This window comes from Pocillopora verrucosa, chromosome 12, assembly GCF_036669915.1.
Source record: "Pocillopora verrucosa isolate sample1 chromosome 12, ASM3666991v2, whole genome shotgun sequence".
NCBI lineage: Eukaryota > Metazoa > Cnidaria > Anthozoa > Scleractinia > Pocilloporidae > Pocillopora > Pocillopora verrucosa.
Genome location: NC_089323.1, coordinates 13,915,278 through 13,941,247, shown reverse-complemented (window position 1 = coordinate 13,941,247; position 25,970 = coordinate 13,915,278). Strand labels below are relative to the sequence as shown.

At 36.0% G+C, this 25,970-nt stretch overlaps 1 protein-coding gene across 6 annotated transcripts; it reads left to right on the top strand.

The window, feature by feature from the left end:
- On the top strand, positions 1-24,898 carry LOC131783721 (E3 ubiquitin-protein ligase RNF220-like). Of its 6 annotated transcripts, XM_066159161.1 has the most exons (17): positions 1,825-1,893; positions 4,624-4,691; positions 10,632-11,384; positions 15,943-16,063; positions 16,737-16,782; positions 16,929-17,021; positions 17,650-17,734; positions 18,541-18,677; positions 19,202-19,322; positions 19,694-19,793; positions 20,437-20,523; positions 20,811-20,875; positions 21,002-21,056; positions 22,262-22,316; positions 23,096-23,137; positions 23,270-23,344; positions 23,470-24,898. In XM_066159161.1, exons 3-17 carry the CDS (start codon positions 10,643-10,645, stop codon positions 23,539-23,541), a joined length of 1,896 nt encoding a protein of 631 aa, XP_066015258.1. In that variant the 5' UTR covers positions 1,825-1,893; positions 4,624-4,691; positions 10,632-10,642; the 3' UTR covers positions 23,542-24,898. The 6 variants fall into 6 exon arrangements, with proteins under 6 accessions (XP_066015259.1, XP_066015258.1, XP_066015256.1 ...); XM_066159162.1 differs by lacking the exons at positions 1,825-1,893; positions 4,624-4,691 and adding an exon at positions 1-85; XM_066159159.1 differs by lacking the exons at positions 1,825-1,893; positions 4,624-4,691 and adding an exon at positions 9,725-10,243 and having other exon boundaries at positions 10,636-11,384.
- The last annotated feature ends 1,072 nt before the right edge of the window (positions 24,899-25,970 follow it).

The window sequence follows — 25,970 nt, the reverse complement described above, 5'->3', positions numbered from 1 at the left end:
TAGGAGGTGAGTTTTGCTTTGACTGAGTAGTTCCAGTGGGTTCCGTGCTGTTAGATAAAGTATTCTAAAAGACTTCATCCCAAAGGTATGTTCACCTTTAATAACACTGATCCTTACCAAATTCACTGGGCTCTTAAAGTAATTTTGGTTTTTGTGATGAAGTAATCTGAATAATATGAAAGAACCTATTTCACCTGGCATTGCCATAAATAGTTTGAAACCACACTTAAAGTTTCTTATACCTAAACATCTAAACGTAAGCATTCGCTTTTCAAAATTTTCCCCCGAGTGAATACAATAGAAACAAAGCGCCTGTTCTACAAATGCTTATCCTTTGTTAAGAGATATCATAAGAAAATGGATGATTGTTACAATTCATTGATTGAGTTGAGGAAAAAAGTATCGTCACACTTGTTAAACAAAACGAGCTTAAGAGCAAAATATCCTCGGGTGTTAGCTTTTCAAAAGACCGGTTTTAATAAGATTCAAACTACAGCAATAATAAAGGAAAACAACTTGACTTTTTTCATTTATTTTGTTAGAATTTTCCCTGAGGTCAATCTACATCCCTCGTAAACTATTAACAGAATACTGATTTAAATCTTCAGAGGGCTTGACAAACTAGGTAATTGAAAAATCTAATATTCGTCCATAAGGTGAAAGAGTTTGAACGTACGTGTAATATTTTTTACTGTAAGAACGCTTTTATAATTTGAAAACAAAACTTTTAGCCATTTCTATAATTCACTTAATTTAAAAACAACTTAAGAATTACTCAACTCAACGGATTGAATAGAAGTATTTACGACATCCACAAAATGTAATAGTTTTACTTCATGCTTTAAGTTTGAATTTTGATCTACAAATTCTGCAAAATACTGGGTAAACTCATATTACAATGTTTTCATAGATGCACTTACTCGCTTCCTAATAATTTCGAACAGTAAAGCGTATTTTCAAAAATTGGTTTTCTTCGGACTTACGGTGAAATAAAGCTTCAAAAAAAGTCAGAACATCAAGTTAAAACGTGGCCATGTTTCTATTGTATTGTAAGACTTTGGCCTGAGGTTAGACAGGAAAAAATTATATAAGTGACTGTGGTTTTAATGAAAGTAGCTGAAAACACTTAAAAAAATAAATACTTTTTAGACTAATTATTTGATTGGTAAGAACTATGTCTGAGGTTAAAATGTCTTGGGGTAACTAATGTTTCTCCAAAAAAGCCAAATTTCGCTTAAAACTGCTTACAAACTCATTTCTGGGAAGAGGTTGTGAAACGGGTGTGGCTTAAAGTTGTTTTAAAAAATCTCTAGAACTCGAAGCCAAAATTCTACTTCATTTGGTCATCTTTAATGTAGGATTTTGCTTGAGGCAAAATGCTAAAACTCCTCAAATGAACAGCAAACGGATAACGATGTTAAATGAATCAATTACAACCACCCACGAAATAAAAAGATCTTTGAAATGTTAAAAAGGCAAGAGCTGTGAAACATCTGTTAACGCACAATTCATCGACCTTTTTTATACCCGAGACAATAAAGTTTACTTCCTACCTAGACGCGTTCTTTTACAAAATCGTACTGACTACATTCAAGACATATGGAGACGAAACTAAAGTCGCTTTGTTTTATAAATGTTCAATTAAAGGCTATATGACTGGAGGCAAATATAGTTACTCTTACTAAAAGCCAGCGAAATCCTAAACAAAGTGGACAGTTAATCAATTTTACTGTAAAATTAAGCCAAATGCTTCCGGGAGATAATTGATAGTTTGCTAAAAAAAGAGCGTTTTGAAGTTTTTAGTGTTAAGTTGCGGTACGCTATTGAAAAAGTTTTCTCTTTTCTTTTGTTATCAAAAGCCTGCATAAGAAAAAAATCCGGGATTTTGGTAGAGTAAGTGAAAAGTTTTTTAAAATTTTATTAAGATGAAAATTGTTAGCGGTGAAATGCTAAAAGTGTTTAAAGCTTTAGTCGATTTTAGTTTAAACGACTGTTCGAAGCTAAAACTGATTTCCAAAAAACGAATTACGGGCCACAAATGTCTCCTTGTTCTTTATGATAATTGCCAAATTCACTGCAAGGATTTTCTCGTTCTTCAAGTTGAACGAAGATTCTTCTTTTCATACATTCAGCTGTATTACAGTTTAGACTTATCCAATTCATCGTTTATGGTGGAAGTTGTTATTTAAACAATGTTCTTTAATACATTCAATGTTGTTTAAGCAGTTACACAGAGAATTTTTAAAGGCGATTGTCAGTCTTATGCCCACGAAGTCATTGCTAAATTAAAAGCTGGTTATTAAGACTAAAGACTGGAAAAGCTTTAGTTTCCAGCTCTCGTATACTGCCTCAACTAATTTCAAAATTTTTTAACCTTAAAAAGACACAGTTTTAGGAAGATAGAAAAAGGCGTAACAAACACAAACGCACACTGCTCAGATGAAAGGAAATTACTGAATTACTCACAAACTAACGACTGCCTCTTGAAAAGGCTTCCCCTACGGTTTCACTATAAACAAAGGAAACTGAACAACAAGTTCAAAATATTGAAATAAATAGAGATGTGGAAGACAAACGGAAAAAATTAGGGATTCGAACCCAACGAGGTCTGTGACAGAGACTGCCGATGGTATAAAAGGCAGCTGCGCCGTAAGGCGAAACCCAAACACGAGAGCCATGTAGTTCGCAGACCAAATAGACGCCGGTAAGATATATGTTCAGATGGTGATAGACCGCTAGTAACAGGCTTTTATTCAGTGAAACCGCTGTTGTTATTTTGTGGTAAAGAGAACTCTTTCGTGAGCCGCTAAGGCTCATGCAGTCTAAGCTGATATGATACGCAGCAAGCATCTTGCACACTGTTAGCATCAGCAATATTTTACTTTTAATATTCATGCAAGGAATATCGCCATTTACTTGGAGCCTTTTACGAGGGGCTGAGGAAAAGGATCGTAGCTCACTAAGAACAGGGAGGAGATTCCAAAAAAGAGATCATCTCAGCGCCATATATTTTCTGCATTCAGTTTGTATTTAAAGGTTGCAGTAAGGTTTTTCGCTCGCTAAGATCTTCCCATCTGACAGATAGTTAGAGATACATGATGTGCTAATAAGGTGCCAACACCATTAAGACTACCTTCGCGTGGAAGTTCTCGGGTAGTTCACGAGAAGTTCCATATTGGCCCTAAAGAAAAATGCCAAACATGGCGGCGGTCGGACATTAACCAGAGCGATACCACGGTTTGGTTGATATTTTCCTCAGGCTCACAACTCAGTTTTCGGAACCTGTTTTCTTTCAAACATACAATGTCCAACCTAGAAAAATCGGTCGGAGTAGAGGGCACAATGGGGACAGCGAAGTCGAAAACGTAGCTTTGAGCTAAATTCAGCCCTATGAAATGAAATGAGGTAGAAAACGGGCTGGAAGTTTGTTAGCCTCTAATTTTTTCGCATGGGCAAAAGCTACTTGGCATGCCGAGGATAAAAGCATGTGTTAGGTGACCATCTTCCTAGGAAAATCCTTTAAATGATCTGACTTTACACACCTTCTTCTTCACATCTGCACTGACATGCCTTTCTTGCATAATCTTTATACGGATTCAGTTTCAAACGAAGCCGTCCGAAATAGGCACGAACAGCTAAGCCTATGTTTTTCAAAAATTTACCTTGACGAAGATTTTTGCCGGACGATTCCTTAACTCACGAACAGTTTTACAATTGTCAAGTTTAATGAACGTCTCATTCAAATTCCAGCAAAATGTTTATTTTGGTTATTTCTAAAACCTTCTTTCACATTCATTCATTTGATATATTAAGACGACCCAAATTTCACTCATTTTTCACTTCAGTTGTCAGTGAGATTTAAGTTAAACAAACTGAACCATTTCTTAAATTCAAAGCACCCACGGTTAATATAGTCGTTGATCATTTTACATCGGGTCATCGCAATCATTTTGTCAGCAGTAGCTAGCAGTGGTAGAATGTCGTTCGTTTTATAATTTTAAATTCCACTCGTCAAATTTGTCAGCTTTCATTAAATTTCAGACCACCGAATGCCAGTCACCATTCTACCATGCTGCAAGAAATTATAGAAATGCTAGATAGTACTGTGTTGACGAATGGTAAAAGATCTTTACCAGCAAACTTCTACTCTGCTATTGATCGGCGATTAGCGATGTTTACACAGCGAAGAATGGCCTTGAATCAATTATCGCCAGTGAGTGCGAAACTCAAGTCTTTCTTACTTAGAATCAAAATCGCCAGAAAACGACATTAACTATATTTCAGTCTGACTGACAGCGAAGCAGAAAATGTTTGAAAACGATTCCTCCTCTAATTCCTACCCCCCTTATTGGCTGATCCCCAAGTTGTGCGCTTTTCCAATCTCTTACTATAATATTTAATTTTTCAAGTCAAGCAATGATTTTAAGCATTAATCTAGGCAAGAAAACCTATTTTTCGACTGGTAATAAATAGTACCTTTTGTTTAGTTTGTCGCACACAATAACTGATTTATAGCCCGCCACAAAAATGTTGAATGACATATCTTACGTTGCCTGGGCAGCGCCACAGTTGAATAATCACTTACATTAACACGCGTAAGTATCTGACGCTTCGTATCCCTAGCATTAGACTGAAGACGAGCAAGCAGCAACTTTATAGAGAGACAACGAGGTTCATACGCTATCACAGAGGTGAGTCGAGAGTTAATAAAGTGACTCGAATACAGGTAAGACTGATGCTGAAGCATGATTAAAAATGAAAAATATCGCCGATTTTAAGCTGGCGGAACGACAAAATGAACAGTTGGTATTTTGCCTTTTCTTTGTGTACTGCGTTATTATACACCATTTCAAAATTATAACTCCCCAATTTTTCCTCGAATTTTTTTTGAATGAAGATAAATGGGATAACAGTTTTATTTATGTTATTATGATTTTAAAACCCTCGTGGCCCAAACGGAATTGCTCTTTTACCGTGGCTAATTTTGTAGTTTCACACCCTTCAAAAATTAATGGATTTCTTTCAGTCAAAGTATTTTCTCCTTGTAGTCGAAAATTGTATACCTCGAAGGAAACTGTAGTTTTGCAAGATCACTCGATATTATTGGGTCTGGTAGTGTATTCATCTTCTAAATAAGAGGTGTTTAAGCTGAAGGAGATAATTAAATGGCCTTCAGGAAAACAAATATTATTTAGGCGAGGCAAACATCGCGCTTATTCGTGTAGAGACGCGAACTTCTTTTCCAAAGCGTATCTTTTGACACCTTGAATAAAGATTAAGACAAAACCGATTGCGAGTACAATTGACTCGATTGCTGAGCGAAAGTCACGAATTACTCGACTGATTATTGCAATTATTTGAATTTTTCAGCGCAGTGGATTTTTGAGGAATTTCGCGCAAAAAACCACTCTTCTGTACCAAAGTGGAGAATTCCTATTGCGTCAGTTGCGACAATTTTCGGTTACATATTTTTTAAATTTGATCCTAAATGTTTCCACAGCATTTTCCTTTACTTCTCGGTCTGATTTATAGTTCAAATATTTATGCACACTCGTTTGTTCACCTTTCCTGTAAGTCCAGTCCATAAAAGCTCAAAATTTAATCAAAGTAGGGTCGGTTTACATCAAAGGAGTTCTTTCATCTTTGCTTATTTTGCTCAGGGCTTTTTGGCTAATTTACCCATACACTTAAGTAAATTCTACCTCTGATAACAGAAAAAGCAGCGTTTTGATCATCAATTGATAAAAACAAAATAATCCTTAAAAGAAACACTCATTAAATTTGAGCTGCTTCTCATTTTTCACTCGAAAAAAGCGAGTTCCTCGGAAAGCAAATCGCATGGTTCTTAATTTAAGCAGTACTTGTATTTTTACTGTAGTGCTCATATTTCCCTCGCCGTTTTTTGCTGATCCACGTTTATAGATGCCTTCCGGCCAAAAACTGTGTCTTGTTGCCGTTTATCTTCTAAATTTTTTCCTTAAAAAAAAATCACCCGTTATGACTAAACGAAATTTGACAATTGCCTTTAACTGTACGTGATTTTGCTAAGTAACTCCAGTGCAGTCAGGCAGTGCGGTTCAATGTCGTGATGAGACCAGTGCTAGTCATATCTATTTAACGCCACATGGCTTTCTTAGATTGAAGGTAATTATATTGCTTACAGGCAAGATACCGTTAGTAATTTGCATAAAAGAGTATTTACACTTCAAAGAGCTCAGCGATGATATTCCCAATCGCTTTTTAACTGAGGGCGGTTAATAAATTTTTTGTTATTAAATTTCGGTGAAGAAAAAGTCCGAGATTCGTGAGATAATTAGGTTGTGCGCGAAATTCCCTCTTCCGCGGGAAAGCTTCGCTCTCTGACTTTAATTTTCTGCTCTCAGTTATTTTCACTGCTTGCAAAGTTTCATTTTCATCACTCGTGGCAATTTAAGGGCGATGGATTAAAAGCGCAGGGATTATAACAAAAACTCGCTGGTATCCCTTCATAAAAAAAAGTCTTCCTGCTCTAACCCAAACAAGCCACTTGTTTATGAAATTAAGCCGACAGCTCGCGATATTTTCGTGGGGTTAATATTCTTATGTAAGACAGTTTTCTCTTTCGCTGACAGATCGATTTTCTCTCTATGTCCAGCCTTTGTCTTGAGCGGAATGGCTCGGTATTTATCGAACTAAAACAGGCTTGCGGAAAACACTTAATAACTTTATCTCTTTGAACGTGAGTACAGCTTTAAAAAGCCTATTCAGAGGCTGTTAAGCCGGCGTAATGAGAGTTTATGAGATGAAAACTTTCAAACGGAGTTAACTTCGTTTTTCTTAATTGGTTAGTTTTATGTATGGACTGCGATCGATTTAAACTCACACTGCTAGATAGAAAATGGAAACTGCAGATACTTTCCTAATGGCAGCTCCAAGCAAGATATTTACAGGAGGTGTAGATTGCCTTTCTCCACCGAGGTAAAGACCGTTGGTTTTAATGCAAGAATAGTATAATTTTTAGGAAAATAATTCAGTTCGCGGCACTGAAAATGACTTAAGCCGAAAAAAAGGTTCAACAGATTTATATTAGACTTGTAAATGAGTTGCGTGTTGAAAGTTACGATGACAGGTGTATCGCGAAAGCAGTTTATCACTTTTGCAGACTTCGGCCCCGGCGAAAATGATTCAATATAATATCTTTCCTTAAAACCGGGCCGCCTTCTTTTCGATTTAATTCTTGCGGCGTGGCCAGAGGAAAAGAAATAAATATATGATCCACTGTATACTAACTTTGTAAACAGGAATTTAACACGCCAAATTTACTATAAAATTTGTAAATTGGAACGGTTGTTATGCAAGTGTTTTATTTGTACAGAGAACCTATTAGAGTTAACTGAAAAAGTGGGTTAGTTTTCCAATAGGCAGTGTTTGGATAATGCAAACAAAAGGCATGTACCTTTGATTAATTTTGCTTTATTAACCATGATAATACAATCATTCCAGCCGAACAAAAACATCTATGGCAGCTGGAAAATTTAAATTTGTCTTAAAAGAGTTTAGTTGATGTTAAATTGCTCAAAAGTAGCTAAATGGTGCGTACGTTTTCGGACTCCGCTACCATCAAGGAGCAATTAGTTCTCATTTTTCAATTTCTGAATTAAAACTCGCCGTCGACAGGAAAATATGAATTTACTGGCCAATACTTTGGAGTGAAAGATGCCAAAATGGACCTCGAATTCTCTGCACGACGCTTCTGTATTGTTAAGAGGGCTTCCTTCCGATAAATAAAAAAGTTCATTTCGTGTCATAGTCCAGTACAACTTCTTTCCAACTGTGTGTTTACACGATGTATCTTGGAACAACGCGAAGCAAATTTTCCTTTGCGTGGGCATTGATACTTTTCACTTTTACGGAAGTTTAGTCTTTAATACACACTGCACAATTTAACAATAACTATTTTGTCAAAGAATCATGTTTTGTAATGGCGAAAAAAATTTTTTTTTTCGGATACGCTTGACGCTTCCAAAAATATACATCTTCTTTAAACGTGTCAAAAATAAAATTCTTAACGCATTTTCTCTGAGTCTCATTACTTGAATGCGGGCGGATGATTCGGAAGGAGTTTCTTCCTAATTTGTCGTTAAATCCTCTGCTAAGCGAAAGCACTTTGGAGTCCATTTTTCAAATCATTGCCTTTTTTCAAAGAAGTTCGGAGTCGATAAACAATTAAGTAGCGTTTCATAAATTTTCACTCCGTAAGGGGTCTCGCAAACGAAGGGTTTCCTTACAAATTTTATTTTCAATAAGGAAAAATCTCTTGTTAAGTATATTCTCAGTTTAAATAACTTTAATTAGCATAGAAATTGGTCAAGCTGCGCCACTGTTCCTTTCCTGATTATAATTTTAACATTTAAACCGGCACTTAAGGTACAGGCGATGTTTAATGTTTCTTTCATCTCAACTGAATTAAGCGCGCGCGTCGTAAATAAAGTAGAATCCATTTCGGCAATTTTTTCCTGAAATTTTCAGGCGAAGCTTCAAAATGTTCTCATGCTATTCAAAGATGAAATATAAGCTTTCAATAGAAGCGCGACAGGATCTTTCATCAAGAAAAAATGCGATATGATTCTTTAGTTTTTGAACTTTTGCTGTCGGTCTACGCCCGCCGAATGAGGTCGCTTTTGAATAATAGACACTTTGAAATTATATATTGCGAATTGAGCAATATGTCTGGCCCGATAAAAGACAGGAACTTGAAATGTTTAATTGACAAATTAGAGAAGCGGCTCTGTTTTTAACTAACCGAAAATTCCCCAAAGAACACTAGCTTAAGAAAAAAAAACAATGTATCATTTTGTGAATACTTCTTTACTTTGCAAAATTTCTGCCGACTTAAATTAAGTTAAATTGTAGGCCCCCGAGCGCAATATGCCCGCAAGAGGGCTTTGATCGCTTTCCAATCTCATATCCTGTTCTCTGACAAACTGAACTCTTCATTTAATAAATATTTAGAGACGGAAACTTCTACCAAACACCAGGGAACTAATTGATATAGAGAGTTTCGGTTTAACTGCCGGAAAACGCGACAAGATTTGGCTAATTGCTTTCGGCGGAGAAGTTATGCCATCGCCCGTGAATTGGTAAAAATTAGATAGCAAGAACACTACAAACAAAGTGCTCTTTCACCAGTTTTGTTCATTAAAAATAACTTTGTTATCACTTCTTCAATACCATTTGCTTAGCATTTGTTTAAAGCGTTCAGTCGAGGTTTGTATGGCACCTCAAACGAATGATAAAACCTTTTCTTTGCCACAAGAATTTTCCTTGAAGAACCTAATTTGCGTTCCTTTTCGTGAGGTGTTTATTGTCTATACTTCGCAAAATTTGCAAATTAATTCTTTGGTGAGCAAATACCCGCTTGTAGTTTTGAATAATTTTTTTTTTGCCACTGAATCGCAAATGATGCTAAATAAGTCAATTTCCCCGAGGTGTTTTAACAAAGATTTTTTTTATTAAACTTCAACTCTGAAGTCCGGATGTTTATGTGAATTGGAAAATATCACCGTGGACTGTTAGTTTAAGAAGCCAGCCAGCAGGTTCTTTTGAAAATATCAAAATTGATCTTATTTTGTTTATGTTCTCGGCCGAAATTTGGGCCGGGCGAGAAGTCTTTATCAGGATTTATTGACTTCCACCCTGCTATCATGGAAACGAGATGTAGGAGCTTAGTACGCATGCTCTGTAGGTTCAAAATAAAACCCGACTACACCAGCTGTAGGGGTTAGTTTACTGTTCTTTCTTCTTAGGAGAGGATCGTATCTTTTTCGAATCTACCGCATCTTCCGGTGAACGTAGCTCAATCTGCCACTTGAACCTTTGCAATTACTTCTACGTGGCTGTGGAAGGACTATTTTTTATCGCCTGTTAATCGTGTTCAGCAACTGCAGTCGATACACATCTCCGATCGACCTAAGTGGTTTACAAAGCTCTTCGTTTTATTAGCAATTTTCGATATTGGCAAACTTACTCGATCCGAGTGTGCTAATCAGGATTTTATCATCTGTAGCCCTACAACTGGCCGCTCAAATACACAATCGGCCTCTCCCAGAAAATTGGAATTCATTAATGCAGGAAGATTCAGGAAAGATTGATATTTTGTTATTTCGAAAGAAGACTAAGCTGACAGAAGCTTAAACAGTTTGAACGCGCGAAGCAAGGAGCCGTGCGACCGCAGACGATGTCTGGCTAACAAACTCATGCTGATGTACGAAGTAAATTTCTGTTATGATTGAGGTTTTGGTGTTTATTACTGTTAATATATTTTTTACAAGTGGCTACCCTTACAAATTTTGTGGTCTTATTTGTTGTGAAAAGCAATATTCAGTTGAAACCCATTTTACAGCTGAAGTTTTGTACTTTGAAGCAGAATCAGTCGTGTTTTTTATTTTATTTTATTTTATTAAAAACTATCCAGGTTTAGACTGATTTCAAGGTAGAAACCATAACTCCAAGATAATTTACTTATGTAATCTAAAGTATTAATCTTCCCAGTTATTGAAATTGGGAAACACAGATATTTTCAACTCTGTAATAGCTCTAGACTTAAATGCGAGAATGGCTTTTTTCATGTGTTTATTTTTGTAAATTGTTAGACAGTCCTCACATGGAGAAGCTGAGTGGCCCAGCATACATCCCAAATCCATTGACGTCTCCTGCCCTTATGGTACTAGCATCAACTGCTGAGGCTGCACGTTCCACTGCTTCTTCTCCTGGACCAATGAGCGACTACCATGCAATATACTCATCGCCATCAAACCGCTATATTGATGGCGAAGCTGTGCACAGAATGGTGTTGAATTCAACCCACTACCAGCATCGATCCTCTCATCTTGCTCTCTACCCTGGCTCAGAGCATTACACTGAAAGAATGCCTCACGAATATGGACCACATTTTATTCAAATGCATCACCACTTAGGTGGAGGGCTTCTCCACAAAACAAGTGGACCCACTGCTGTATTCAATGGCACTGGTGCATTCCGCAGGGTTGTGCCACCTGAACATGCCTTCCCTTTTCATCATTTGCAACATCCACGAAACTTGCTGGAACGAGAACACCATGTCGATAGCTTGTACAAAAACTCTGAACTAGATAAAGAAACAAACTTAGAAAGGGGTTTGAAGGACAGGATTTCTCCAAGAAAACCTGATAAGGATGGTGAAACACGACTGATTGGAGATCAAACAAAAAGCCCCAGCCCAATGAGAAGGGCCAGCTCGCATGATGAGACTGATAACAGTAATATTGAGACTGTAAACATCAAGAGAGAACATGCGGATCAGATTGAATGCTGTAAAGGTAGTGAAGCTGAAGATGATGACAGCAATGGGGAAATGCAATCTAAAGGCAAGTAAAAGAGAGTACTTACATTATTATTTTTTACATGTATATTAAAAATAAATTGAATTTCATTTTGAACTCTTCCATTTAGAAGGTGACTTAACCAGTAGTTAATTTTTTGTCTGGTTTGTAAATTTTATTACTATGACACTAAGCATCTTAAATCATCTGGTCAGAAGGAAGCTTTGTTAAATCTGGTTATTATGCAGCGACAGCCAAAACATTCTAGATGATTTTGTTTTTGGTGTTTTTAATTGTGAGGTGTTTGGAAAATTCACAGCATTTTATTGTCAGAAAGTTCTCCTGCTAAATGGTTTTAAAATTCATGGTGAAAAGTGCTAAAAAGCAGTTTATTTATTGATAAATATGTGTATTACTGCCAGAAATTGTTGAGTTAAAACAGAAGATTAAAATAAAATTTTTTTCCATCCTGCTTTAACTCCACTTCTTAGAAATCAGTCCTGAAGGTATTTTTGAACATTTTCAAACTATTGTGACGTTAGCTGCTCATTGTTGTTTGTTCATCATTTTCCTTTGAAAAACTGGTGCTCATGAATGAAATGGAAAATTAAGAGGTGTTTGGGGACCTGCAGAAAGAAAAATATTCCTGTTTGGGTGCCAAAAATAAGAAAACATGTCAACTGGTGCTGGTAATCAATTCAGTTTCACGAAAAAGGAATATATTTTGCAGCTTGTAGGGATTTGAAAAATTATTCCCTATTAATTTGCAAATACACTTTTCAAACAGCCTCCCAGATGTGTGGTAATTTGAATTTTGTTCAAATATATTTCAATAGAGTTGATTCATGGAGTGTTGGTGTTAGGGGAAGCAGGTCGGGAAAGATGGTGTGATTAAATTTCCTGTGAAACTAGTGATTAAATTCGGCCCTTTCTTGCTTATTGTAAATATTGAGATATGTTTGAAATAGATGATTTGTAATATACTCCAACAGGACTCAAAAAGCAGATGGTCATTAACATAACAATGCTAAATGCTTGTTGGTTCTTCTTGTTTCCATAGCATAGAAAAGGACCCACTCTTTATTCTCCTGTTTTTTAGCAAATAAATTGCACTTTCAATTTATGTTTTTTCAAGAGGATTCTAAAGAAGCAAACTAGCTTCTTTACGGAAATAAAAGTGTAAACCATAAGTTTAACATCTCTAAGTGAAGTGGCGTTGTTTAACTGATATAACAAGTTTCATCTCCATTTGCAAGTTACACCTGCATGCTAAATAGTTATTCATGCTGTCTGTTCTATTGTCTTCTTCATTTTTCCTATTTGAGTTAAAAAGAAGAGCTAATTTTACAGAGTCTTGTTGTTTCTATCGTGTTTAGGATTATCAGATTTAAATGACCAACAACAAAGTGTTTAGCCAGTACCTTTGTCATTAAGAGTCGCCCACAACCACAACCAATTCTTTTTGGAACATTTTATTTTTCATATTAACTTAGAAATTTGAACTTTACTTGGTTAGATGCCAAGTCACCTGATACACTTTCTGTACTATTTTTAATTTTACATCCAGTTTAAATCAGTCATAAGCTTTAGATTTTTACTTAAACAGCCTCTTACATTTTTCCTTTTTCATGTAGATGTATCAAATGAGAGCAGTTTCTATTCATTGTTTTGCTTTACATTTCAATTAAGTGCAGCATTTAATGTTTCTCCTCATGGCCAAAGGCAGTTGTTGCAGTCTTTCAGTTTTAGCGTGCTCTACAAAAAATTCTTTATTTTTAATTGTATACCACAGTACATTTACAACACTTGTCAGAGTTCTCACCAAACTGTCTGTATTTTCTTGAATTAATGTCCCAGCCATTGTTTTTTGTGGATTAATATTCTCAAAGAGTTTTTTCACATGTTTACACCTTTCAATAATGGGAATAATTTGTGATTATTACTAAGACAAGCAGAAGTTGCTCGTGCAGTGTAAGGTGATCATCTTTTCATGTTGCTAACCTTTTCATGTTTTTGTTTCACTCTTGCCAAAGCTGTGTGCTCAAATTTATTTTATTGTCTTGTGTGGCACACGCAAAGCCTTGTTTAAGGAGAAAGAAATTTTTGGTGAAAAAAAGATTAGTTTCCATAGCATCTCCTTTGACACAATGGTGTTCTGTATATGTCAAGTTTATGACAAAAACAGATGAAAATTATGTAAAATAAGATCTCCCAGGGAGAATACCACCCTTGTTATTAGTTTTTTCCATAAAATATACTCACATATCAAAATACACAGTGAAGGTGGCTGTTTACAATGTTGGTGAATATTGACTCTGTGATGTAAAAATAGGTGTTGAGTGACTGTTCTGTGTTTACGAAAGATGCTGAGCTCCTTCTTTTCTTGTGTTTGTTTGCAAAAGGAAGTTCTTAGACCATGTGGTCATTTTTCTTGTCAAAACTGTTTGACTCCTTTAGAACAAGATAATGTTAATATAGTAGTTTTTTTTTCACTTCCCTTCCTTTTGTATATTGTGGGCTTTATATTTGATATCTCTTAGTTACTGCTCTTCCTTCTTGAGAATGTTGTTTGTATTTAGCTACTCTGCTTTGCAGAGTGTTAGGTTTCTGGGTTCATTATCCTCTGCTGTATATTTTCACCTTACAGGTTTTTGAATGTCTTATAAAGTTTTGCTCTGACTTGCTATTGCTTTTCTGACCCCTTAAATCCTGATAGAGACCAGCACGTAATTTATTCTCCCTGTTCTACTGTTGAATCATTCATTAAAATTGTAAGAATAAATTAAAGGATCACCAACCTAAGAAGCTTTGATAGTCCAACAAATTCTCCTCGTCGGTATCAAAGGAAATATATTAGAATAGAGTATGGAGAATTTGGAAGCTGTTAGGGTGTTGAAGTGTCTGAGTTAACAGAAACATCAGCTTTCTACATACAGTGATTTGTACACGTAGCAGTAAATAAGGAGAGTCACTTCTGTTTTAGAGTTGAGGATATGTTTATTTTGTACACATGTTAGTGTTTAAGGTTATTCAGTAAGGTAACACATTAACAATAAAAGGAAGAAAAATGCTTAATTATTATTACTTTTGATTCCAAGATAATATCCTTTCACATGGTGTTCTTTGTTTTGCGGCTAGTGTGATGTAAGGAAGCCTCGTGTACAAAGTTTGCATTAGTAGTTGAAATCAGTCTATACCAACCACACACGTAGGTGCGACTAGCCTGTGATGTGATGGTTAACCAGTGGAGGAATAGTCAATTAACACATGTTTTTGTAGCTTTTGCCTTTCTATTGGTTATAGAGTTTTTTCTTAACCTTTTGCTAAAAAATGGTGGTTGTGTGTACCTCGTGTAATTGCTACAAGAGCTGTGTTATCACAGTATTCTGAGTTCTTTGTTTTGTTTTGTTTTGTTTTTTTTTTCCACCAAAGAAAACTACTGGCAAATTACAGATCACTGTGTTTAATCGATTAATCTATATCAAAAGAATATCAAGCAGACAAATGATGAAAATTAAAAAAATATCAATTAGAGGATTATTAGTTGATCCAATACCAAATTCTCCATACTAACATTATAAGAATTGTTTCACAGACAGAAAAGAGAATTACAAATGAATCTTGGGATTGTAAGGGTTAAGGACCCTGGGTGCTTTGTTACTTTTCCTTTAATCTTTAATACAAAGTCTAAATTACAGTACATCGCACAATGCAATCCAATGAATTTGAGGTAACTTGGTATTATCAACTGAGTTAATAACGTAAATTGGCCTCTGTTAAGAGTCTTGAAGCTGACTTTTTGAGCTTTCACCCTTTGACTTGGGGAATGAGCTAGGGCTAAAGCTCAAAACATCAGCTTTGAAACTCTTAATGGTGGCCAATTTATGTTATCAACTCTGTTGATAATGCCAAATTACCTTGTTATACTCTCCCACTGATGCAACACCACAGTTTCTTTAGAAACTTACCCTTTTTGTTCAATGAATTTGATAACAGCTCAAAAGAGAATACTAGATTCCTTAATGTAAGCCTACTTGGTGAATCTAAGTTTCTAATAGTTACTGATTTACTTAGTCAAAAAAAACTCAGTATCAGAGACAATTAAAAAACAAAACAACAAAAAAACCTACCCTACTAACAGGGTCAGTGCTAAACCCTTTACACCCTGACATCAGTATGCATATTCTTCATACTGTTCTCTATTCTTTTCCCAAGTTACCAACAAGGAGAATTTCTTTAACAATCTAGAGCTTTTTTAGTTGCTGATGATTTCCTTTATTCTTGTGACCTAACTGTGTGATTTGAGGGTGATATTATATGGAGAAATTAGATGCTGATCACTCTTAGAGATTAAAGGGTTAATTGAATAAATAGGGTATGAACACATGCAAACTGCAGTGAGTTACTGAAAATATAATCAATGATATTGTAATTGGTTTTGGTTTTGCATCTGATTGGTTTAGTGGATGGCATAAGTTTTTGATATCACACAAAGCATAGTGAAGAAAAATGTATGTGATCCTAGGTTACCTCCTTTTCTCAATTATCACTTTTCTCTTAACTAAGTTTATAACACATTTCTCTCTTTTTTTATCAACTTCAGGAAGACAGAGGTCATCTTCAAGTCAAGCACCATGTTGTCCTGTCTGTGGCACTAGTATCAGACCAGGTGAGATGGAAAGTCACTTTGCTTGGGAAATGGAGAGATTCTGTGAAGAAAACAGGTTAGTTTCTGGGTTATAGATAATGCTGTTTCTTACCATCACTAAAGAGCAAAATTGTGGCAAGGAATTTCAACTTAAGATTGCAAGCTGTGTTTTGAGACCAAGCAGACTGACTTTAGGTAAAAGGAAAAGGAGAATTCCATACTTGAGCCGAGTAGCCCGTCCAGTTGGAGGTTATCTTGGTTTCCATATCATGAAACAAGATAGGGGTACTCCATCACAAAGTTAACCCCCCTGCAGCACTTCATCGGACTTCCCTAATAATTTGCTGCTACTAATTTATACTCCTGGGTGGAGAAACGCACTGTAAAAGTTAACCCTGTAACTCCCAGAAGTGATTAACACATAACTTCTCCCCATAATATCCATACATTATCCAGCAAAAGAGTAGTGTGAATACTCAGACTTATCTGGTAGAAGTTGTCATCTTGATTTAACACCAAATTCTCATTACTAATCTACAAGTAAATGTGTAGCAGCTAGAGGGGAGAATCAGCACTCAGAACACAACCTAATGACCTGGCCAGGTTTAAACCTGAACATCTCAACCCATAGACCAGCTCATTAACCAATGAACCATCTCCAATAAAAGGAAATCACTTTTAAAAAAATGTAAGCGACATTTTTGTACTCTAATTTGCTCTGATTTTGCATTCCTTTTTTTTTTTTACAGGAAACCGAGAAGAAGTCAAAGAGAATCTGCTTTACAAGCAAGGAAGGTAAGTGTGCACCACACTTGCTTGTGGCCATTCTGTTTTTGTTTGGAATTCAGCAAGCTTATGTATTACCATGATAGTGAAAGGAATCATTTTGAATTCAACGACCCAAAATATCAACATGAATTTTTGCCTTTTTTTTTTTTTAGAATGGGGAAACTTTCCAAAAGAAAGTTAAGCAAGAGGGTAAACGTGATCTCCACCATCGACATGATGACACACCAGCCAGCACGAGACAACAGGTAAGTGCAGTAAAGGTTATTGAATTTTCACATTTTAACCCTTTCGCTTCAAAGATGTAATTAGTAATTCTTCTTACTGTCTGTCTTACAATCTATTGATATTATTTGGAAGAATTTAGTATTGGATCAACTTTAAGTCCCCTAAGTTATATTTTGCTTTATTCTCGCCACTTTTATACTTGATATTTTACTGATATTGTAAGGAGAAGTTTTCTCTTGGTCACTCATGGGAGTTAAAGAATCGAGCTGTGAGATTGCTCTTCTAGCGGAGATGGCTGACAAAGGAAATAATGGTAGCAGCATTAAGAGGGTGCTTCACTGTAAGCGCCAAGAGTTGTTAACCCTTTAAATCCCAGAAGTGATTCACGAGTAACTTCTCCCTGCAATATCCATGCACTATCCAGCAAACAGGTAATGAGAATACTCAAATGTATCAGGTAGAAGTTGTTATCTTAATCTAGCACCAAATTCTGGTAACTAATTTACAAGGAAATGTGTCGCAGCAAGAGGGGAGAATTAACAATCAGATCTTAGGAGTGAAAGGCTTAACTGAAATGATGTAGCAAAGATTATCATACATACATGTACTGTTACTCTCATTAACTGAAAATTCTTTTATTATCAACAGACATATTTGCGAGTGTGTGCAAACAGAATGGCAAGAAGTGGCCGCTCAAATTCTCTCAAACCTACAAGGTCCAGAAGTTCTCAAAGTATGCCATTCCTTAAAAATGTCACAAATATTAGCTCTTTGACCTCCAAGAGTCACTATTTTCTAATTTTTCCATGCAATATTACCACTGAATAAAATATTAGGGTCGTAAGAAGGAAAAAAATGTTAGCCAGCTTAAGAAGTTCTTGATCATTAAACATATTCACCTTGTCTTTGTCATTGGAAACATAAAGAGAACATTATGGAGAATATGCATACTGATGTTTAAGTGTAAAGGGTTCAGTTTGATGGATAGACCAGAGTTAGTTGAGGTAGTTTGTCCTGTGGCAATGTAGCTGGTAGATCTGTATCCACTTTTGGTCTTCACACAAATGTCATTGCACTCCTAATTTATACAAGTAATTCTCTTCAAATTTGTTCAAATTGGTGGACTTTGAGGAATGTAAAAAAGTTACATATGTGTAATGGACTTCAGAATGGGGAAAAATACAACTGTGAAAGTCTCAACCTTTCAAATTCCATGGGAAGCTTAGAACTTCCTTGGAACAAGAGGCTCATTAGGCCTTCAGAACCACCCACCTTTAGTTCTAAACTACCCAGTTGAATGATATTTTGTTGAAACTGCTGGATATTGTGGTGTAGATTGATGTATCCTGGTACAAGGAAAGTGTAACAGCAGATTGGCCTGATGCTGTTTTTGCCAGTGATAATTGAATTCAATCGGCCTGCCATCATGAAATGTGTGTAATTGTGCATGACTAGTGACTCTACCTCTTTGATATGTTGTTAAGGGTGGCTTTTGTGCAGTGTTTTTCCATTTCCTTACCTTCTTGCTCATGCCCACAGGCTCCCCAGTGAACTCACCTCTAGCTGGAGAGGAAGGACCCTCAGGAATCAAGACCACCACGTGTCCTGTGTGTGAAGAAGTCATCCATGGGAATGGAGATGAGTTAAATTCTCATGTAGAAGCTTGCTTAAGAAAGGTGAATACCACTGTAACAGAGTAACTGATTAATGTTAGATATTGAAATGAAAATGGTTAGCCTTTCATTGGTCAGAAGGCACTGTTGTTTGTTGGAAGTGCTAGTTACCCCACCTGTTAAGTGCCTCTCCTCCCCAAAGGGGAAGGACTTGTGAGCTTCAAAGACTGAATATGGACTAAACCCTTTCACAGGGGATAGCAACACTTTGAAGTTACCCACACAGCAGAGGGTGGATACATTTAACCCTTTAACTCCTAGAAGTAATGAACACATAATTTTTCCCCGTAATATCCATACATTATCCAGTAATCAGGTAATGAGAAAATTCAAACTCATCAAGTGGAAAATGTTTTCTCGGTGTAATACCAAATTTTTACAAATAATTTACAAAGAAATGTGTATCAGCTAGAGGAGAGAATCAAATCTTGGAAGTTTAGGAGCTAACTTTGCTCTAAGGCTCATATAAAGTAAGAGGTAATGTAACTCCTTTCTCCAAAGAACGATGGTTGTATTTCTATCTGCAGAAGGAAGGCAGGGCTGTTGATGACATTGATGATGCCAATGGTCAGGATGTTTTTGAAGAATATGAGTGGGCTGGACAAACAAGAATACGGGCTACAACTCTGTTGGAAGGTGGCTTTAGAGGTAGAGTTTTGTCACTTTCTAAAGGGGTTAGGTAATGATATGCTTTTTGTTGACAGGATTTAAGGATAAACACAATTTTTTGTTGTGATGGGTGAAGAAGTTACCAAAAAATGGCAGTTTTTGTAAGATTAGGAAAACACATAGAAAAGGGAAGATTAGAATGAGCTGTCAAATGTTTAAGAAGATTTGCAATCATGTAGACGACAAACTTTAATATTAGAGGAAATATTTTTCAAAACGCACAAATGTGCATATTGCTTGACTTTCTTTTTAATTGACTTCATGTTGTTTGTTAAAGCTCATACACAGAATGTTAAAATTTGGTGGTATATAAGTTATGTTGTTTTTCATGTTGTCGTTTGTTTTTTCAGCTTCAGGCTTTCAAACAGGTATTAAACGAAAAAGGGAAGAGGAGGATGATGGAGATCTTGACATAGACGGAGATGATTCTGAAGAGTATGGCAAACCTCAGTATCCTATAGAATGTTGATTTTTAAATAGGTGACCATAACTCCATGTGTGAGGGATGCTAGAACCAGGATTTATTGTCCTTCTCTCTGTCGAGGAGTAATAAAGGATGGCAACAATGTTAGGGAGATACCTAATCAATAAATTGACCAGCATTTAGGTTTCTCCTTGTGGTATCAACCCAAAATCAAAGATTAAAAAATGATCAGCAGGAAAGAGGGTCTTGATTGTTAGACAAATTCACCTTTTTAGTACTCTAGGAAATGTAAAGAAAGCAGTATGAAGAATGTACATACTGATGTTAGGGTGTTAAGGGTGAATGTAACCTGCATACCATCCAAAAGGAGTTGCAATACTCTTGGTCATGTCTTGGTTTTATTAGAAAGTTAGATAAGCTCTGCCAGTCAGTTTTGCATATTACACTGTGGTTGTACCTTTTTACATGTACATTATATATCAATTAGACAGGCATTTGTTCAGTATTGTTCAAGGTTTCAGTAATAAAATCTGCAAAGTTTCAGTTGTAAGGAAAGATCAGTTACTGCATGAATTATGATGTTTTTGATGTACTGTATGATGTATTTCATTGTGAAAGGAGAAAACAGTGGTGTTTGCCATTCCTTAATTTATGATCTAATGAAACAAGGTACACAGAAGCAGATGTAATTCCTTGTGGTGCTGATGAACCTGATGAAGATAATGTCAGACAGGCTCTCAGGGGAGCAGTGATCAGGTTAGCTCTGTTTATATTACTATTACTATTTATATTTAGATATATGAAAATTCACATATTTGCACTGCGGTGGAGAGATGAAATTGGAAGATCCTCGCAGCTAAGAACACTACTGAAACTAGTAGTTGTAAATAGGACCTGAAAAAAATTCAGGCATGTACAACTACTATTTATATTGTTAGCATAATTCAATTCAGCAGCCTACTCAGTTCAAAACATACACCTATTAAATTTTCCTATGACAACCTTAATTATGTGTAAATGTATTCTTATTTGTATTATTGCAGTGGTGAAAATTCTCCTGTTGAGAAAAAAAGTCCAATGAGAGAACTGCCCTCTGAGGGTCAAACAGGTACATGATACGCTATTATTGTATTTTGGAATTGATTTGTAAAAATAACCTTTTTCAGCTCAATTGTGTCAGTTTTGTATATGTCTGTGTGAGTAGTAAACAGGTTTGCTTTCGATTTTACTCTAGAGGATAATTCCATGCAAACAAAAGCTGACAAACATAGTGAAGAAAAGGATCATGAGTAAGCATACATAATCATTTTCATGTTAATCTATGGTGCTTGATATAATGATATTATTTTGACCCATAAAATAAGTTATGCACAGTGTTCTCTGTTATAAACCATTATTTATTGGTGATTATATCATGTAAACCATTAAGCTTATTGGGTTTTGTTAAAGGTTTTAGTATATACCACATAAGTGGGTAGTGCTTTTCATTTGCACTGATTGGCTAATTTGGAAATGAATAGCTAGTAGTATTAACCTCCAAGCAGCTGATTACACAAAATCATGCATCGCAAGTTTAATTTCTGAGCATTTTTTGGTATATCGAAAGAAATAAACTAATTTTTTGGCATCTGTGTGGTATATACTTAAACGATTATTCACCTGTGCATGCTTACCTCCACTTTGGTGATTAATTTTTGATTATTGTACAAGCCAATGGAATGATACAAATGTGCTGCAGCATTTGTTAATAATATCCTAAAATGTTCATTTTGTTGAGTACGCTTGAAGCTAAACATAATTATTTAATCTACCATGTAATTAATTCTAATGTGGATTGTCATATTTTCACTTCTGGGGTGTCAAGAAATGCTAGTTATTACTGGCAGTCTAATGCCGCCTGTAAGACCTCATACCACTGTCTGTTTAGCCTGCATGCAGGCTCAGGTGTTTAGGTTTTGTCTTATGGCCCCTTTTCGGGCACAGCTGCCTATTAGATCATCTCATCTATTAATGGAATAAGTTATAGAAATGCCTACACTACTTATTGCTGGTCATCTTCAGGCAATAAGCTTGTTTGAAATTGCATCACCTCTTGAACAGTTTTGCTCAGCTGTGATTGGGTGGTATTCAATGGCTGTGAATGGTACATTTTGATTTATTACTTTCAAAACTGTCTGCTACAGCATGGAATGGTTGTGGTGGATTTACTAAATTTAGGCTGCACATACAATGTATGTATGCATGAGGCTTGTTTGGATGATTCTGTAGAATTCTACTGAGTATTTGCATTAATTGTCCCAAACTGTTACTCTGTTAGGCCAAAAATTACACATCATGATTATCTTCATCTTGTGTAAAGATCATGTAAGCATCATCTTGGGTATAAAAAAAAATGTATAATTTTTGCTCCAAAGCGAAACCAATGGTAACAGGCCTGATTTGCATGCATTTAAAAGAAAAATTATCAACAATAAGTATATTTTATTGATTTTAGGACAGGTAACCCAGACCTGGTTATCAGTTCTCTAAAGGTTCGCATAAAGGAAATGGTAGGTGCAGAAGTTTGAAGCTAGTATGGTGAATTAAATTACTGTCAGGATAATAATGTCAACTGTGACATCCTCCTAAGTGATTTATGAGAGTTGTTTGAGTGTCCAAACTTTAGATAAACCCAAGGAATATGAATTAAAGTTAAAAAGTATTGAGTTTCATTAGAAGAGAGACTTAAATTTGTCAGTAAGCTAAGACTGAGGAACCTAGAAACAGCATTTATAAACCATTAACCAATTTCCCTTTCACCCCTAAGAATGACTAGCATCTGATTCTGATTTCTCTTTAAGATGTCACCCCTGAATCAAATATTAACGTCACAAGATTGATTAAAGGAAATGATCACCCACTAAAAAGCCCTTGCTTGTGAAACAAATTCTGCTTGTCAGAGCCTTGGGAAATGTCCAGAGAACAGTATGGAAAATATGCATACTGATGTTAGGGTGAAAAGGGTTGAGAAATAGTCTTTAACGATACAGAGGGTTGTTTAAAAAAGGAACATGACGAGAGGGGCACTAGCTTGTGTTGCTGGTAATTTTGTGTAAACTGTACAATTTTCTGTGTGCTGAGTGATAAGTGGTAAAACCACAATTGTAAAAAAATAAATAAATAAATAAAACTATCTGCCATGCCAAGACTCTAGTAGCTTCACTCCTTCTTTCTTTGGGGCACACAATGTCAAAACTGCTAGCTATGCAGTCTGGCTAGGCACCATTTTTTCTGTCTTTAAAAAAACAATTTTTATTTCTAATTTCCTCTTTTCCTTTTATCCTGATAGGAAATGAAGAAATTTGAGAAAATGAAGTGTTTGATATGCATGGTTGGTATTTGGTTTAGTTGCATGTTCTATTTACACTGTATGATTGTGCCGAGTTGCAATTTCTTCCTCAATTTAAATTATATTCCCCTTTGTTTGTTTCAAACTCATTGGCCTATTCTTATTTCCTTGCAGGAACCCTACACAAATCCCTTGGCTTCGATATCTTGTTGGCATGTTCACTGTGAGGAGTGCTGGCTCAGAACACTGGTAAGGTAGCTCTTTAGTGTATATCAAATACAATTTCTCTCTTCACTTGTTCACTTAAACTGTCTTGATTTTCCTTAAGAGAATTTCAATATTAATCACTCGCTGATTCTCTGTTATTTCTGTAGGGTGCTAAGAAGTTGTGTCCGCAGTGCAACATGATTACATCGCCATCTGACCTTAGGAGAATTTACTTATAATATGATCACCGGATTGTAGTGAATGCCTTGCGATGCGTGTCATGCTTTCTGGAATGTATTCAAAACTGAAATGAAGTGAAGTTGAAGTGCTACTGGAAACATACCAAGAAATGGCGAAACAGTGAACAGTTTGTACATTTTTTGAAATCCCAAAATTTGAAAGTAACGAAATGGTGTATTGCGTGACCAGTTCGTGACTAGCGTGACTTTCGTAGAGGTTTGCAAGCTAAGAAGTACTCAACCTCTTCTTCTCCCATAAGTAAATAGACAGAATTTTTCCTTACAATGTCTATAATATCAAGCAGACAATTGATGAGAATGAAAAAAATATCAATTAAAGGATTAATAGTTGATCCAATAATGAATTCTCCCAAAATACGTAAGAATTATGTGGCAGACTCTTAAGGATTTACTGATGAAATTTTGGGAGTGAAAGAGTTATGCAGTCCCATTCGCAAACAAATGGTTACCCGGTTAATTTATACCTGGTTAATTTATAAACAAAGTTGTCGAAAGCAAAGTAGAACTGCCTTACGAGGAACAAAATTACTTTAGTTATCTACAAGTCTCCTAACTTTTGATCTGCTTTGATTCAAGTATTTCTTTGGGATGAAATTTGTCAAACCACTTAAATATTTTACAATTATTGTAGTCTGAAAGAAAACTATGAAGAATTTGGAACCAAACGTAACTGAACAAAATTTCTTTCCAAAAGATTTCTTTCCAAAAGATTTCTTTCCAAAAGAACAGATCCAGTTCGAGATGAAAGCACATATCATGTAGCTAATTTAAAGTTTACGTGAAGATGTGGCTCCCAACGTCCACCAATTCTGAATTGACTGACTATTGTGGTCATTCCTCATTGCAGCTTCTCGTTTCGTGATTTCCATTCCCGTTGCGTGACATGGCTAGTAGTAGGTTTTAGAGTTTAACCGCGCAAAATTTATGAGCAAAATTATGCGGATCTTAGCGCCTTAGTGTTTTCAGCTCAATCGATAAATTAATTTTTGTTTTAGCAACCCGAATTTCAGTATACGCATTCTGTATAGTTGAATTTATTGTCGAAAGAAAGAGTTGTTTCTAAGTCTCACAAGATTTGTATAATGATGTAAATGAAACGAGTTAAATGTAATTTAATGTATTTAAAAGAGTGCATCGAATATTGATAATGATATTTAAAGAACTAAAATTGTCAGAAATAAGAGTTGCATTAAATTTTTTTGCAAGATTTTTATAATTTGCATTTAGAAGAAGTTTGGCGAGACAATCACTTAAAAGCTTCTGGAAAGTACAGGAAACGATAGGTAAATATTAAAGTATTGTCTTGAAGTTAAGTGAATTAAAAATTTGCACCATATTGGTGTGTGTTTGGTTATTACGTTAATGGGTTTGCCGTCTTTAACACTTACAAATTTGCAGTGTCAATCGACTTGAAGTCGAAACTTCCATTGCAAACGCTCAAATAGGCCCCTCTCTAATACGCCCCTTTTATAATACGCCCTTTCTGATGGGCCTTAAGCCCCCTTTTTTTTGCAAACCTTCATTATTGAGATGCTCTCTAATGGACCCCCCCCCCCCCCCCACCCCCTTCTCTGAAAATTCCTCCGTCTTCATTAAGCATCGCCCCTTTACCAGATATCAATGAGCCCCTTGGCCTTGAGGGCTTATTAGAGTGGTTATGAAAATTTTCGGTTAACCGCTTCCCTCTACCCCTTACCCCCTTCAGAGAGGATTGCAATGCTTTCATGTCAGGCACACCCAAAACCGTTAACTGCCCAGGCAAACTTAAACGTTACGCTCAGGACCCAGTGAAAGAGTCCTACGACAAAAAAAACGAAAACAAAAAAAAAAAAAAAAAGGAAAAAACAAGTGAGAAAACTTTCTGAGCTTATAGAGTTTAGTGCGCTAGCCACAAACTGATTAGAACACAATTCATGAACGCGAGACTGGCCAGTCAAGTTTTCTAGTCCACGAGGATTGAGGATACATCTGCTTTGTTTACCAAAGCATTTGCTTAATTTTTTCTTAGCAAATTATTATAATTTTACCCCTTGCGCGTGAAAGAAAACATCCTTAGCGTAATTTTATTGCAAATTTTGTGTTAAGAACTCTCCTAAAGGTCGGTGCAGTTTCCATCACCAGCACCTATTCTTATAAATTGTGCAATGTAGCACGAATTATACCTAATACACCTGTTTCATCGTGTAGTCTGATTGTCCAGGTGAGAGCACCTTACGTTACATTTGAACTCTCGTGATTATTTTGGTACTCGAAATAAAGGCAAACAATTTGCAAGAATTCAAGAAGAAATTACTTCTCAGCCTTGAAGAGGATATTTTCCGTAAGAAAAGACTGGGACGAGTCTACGTTTCATCTACATCCCGCGGGTTTCGGGCAAAGTGGCGGGCTCTTCATTCTACTGTTTCCAT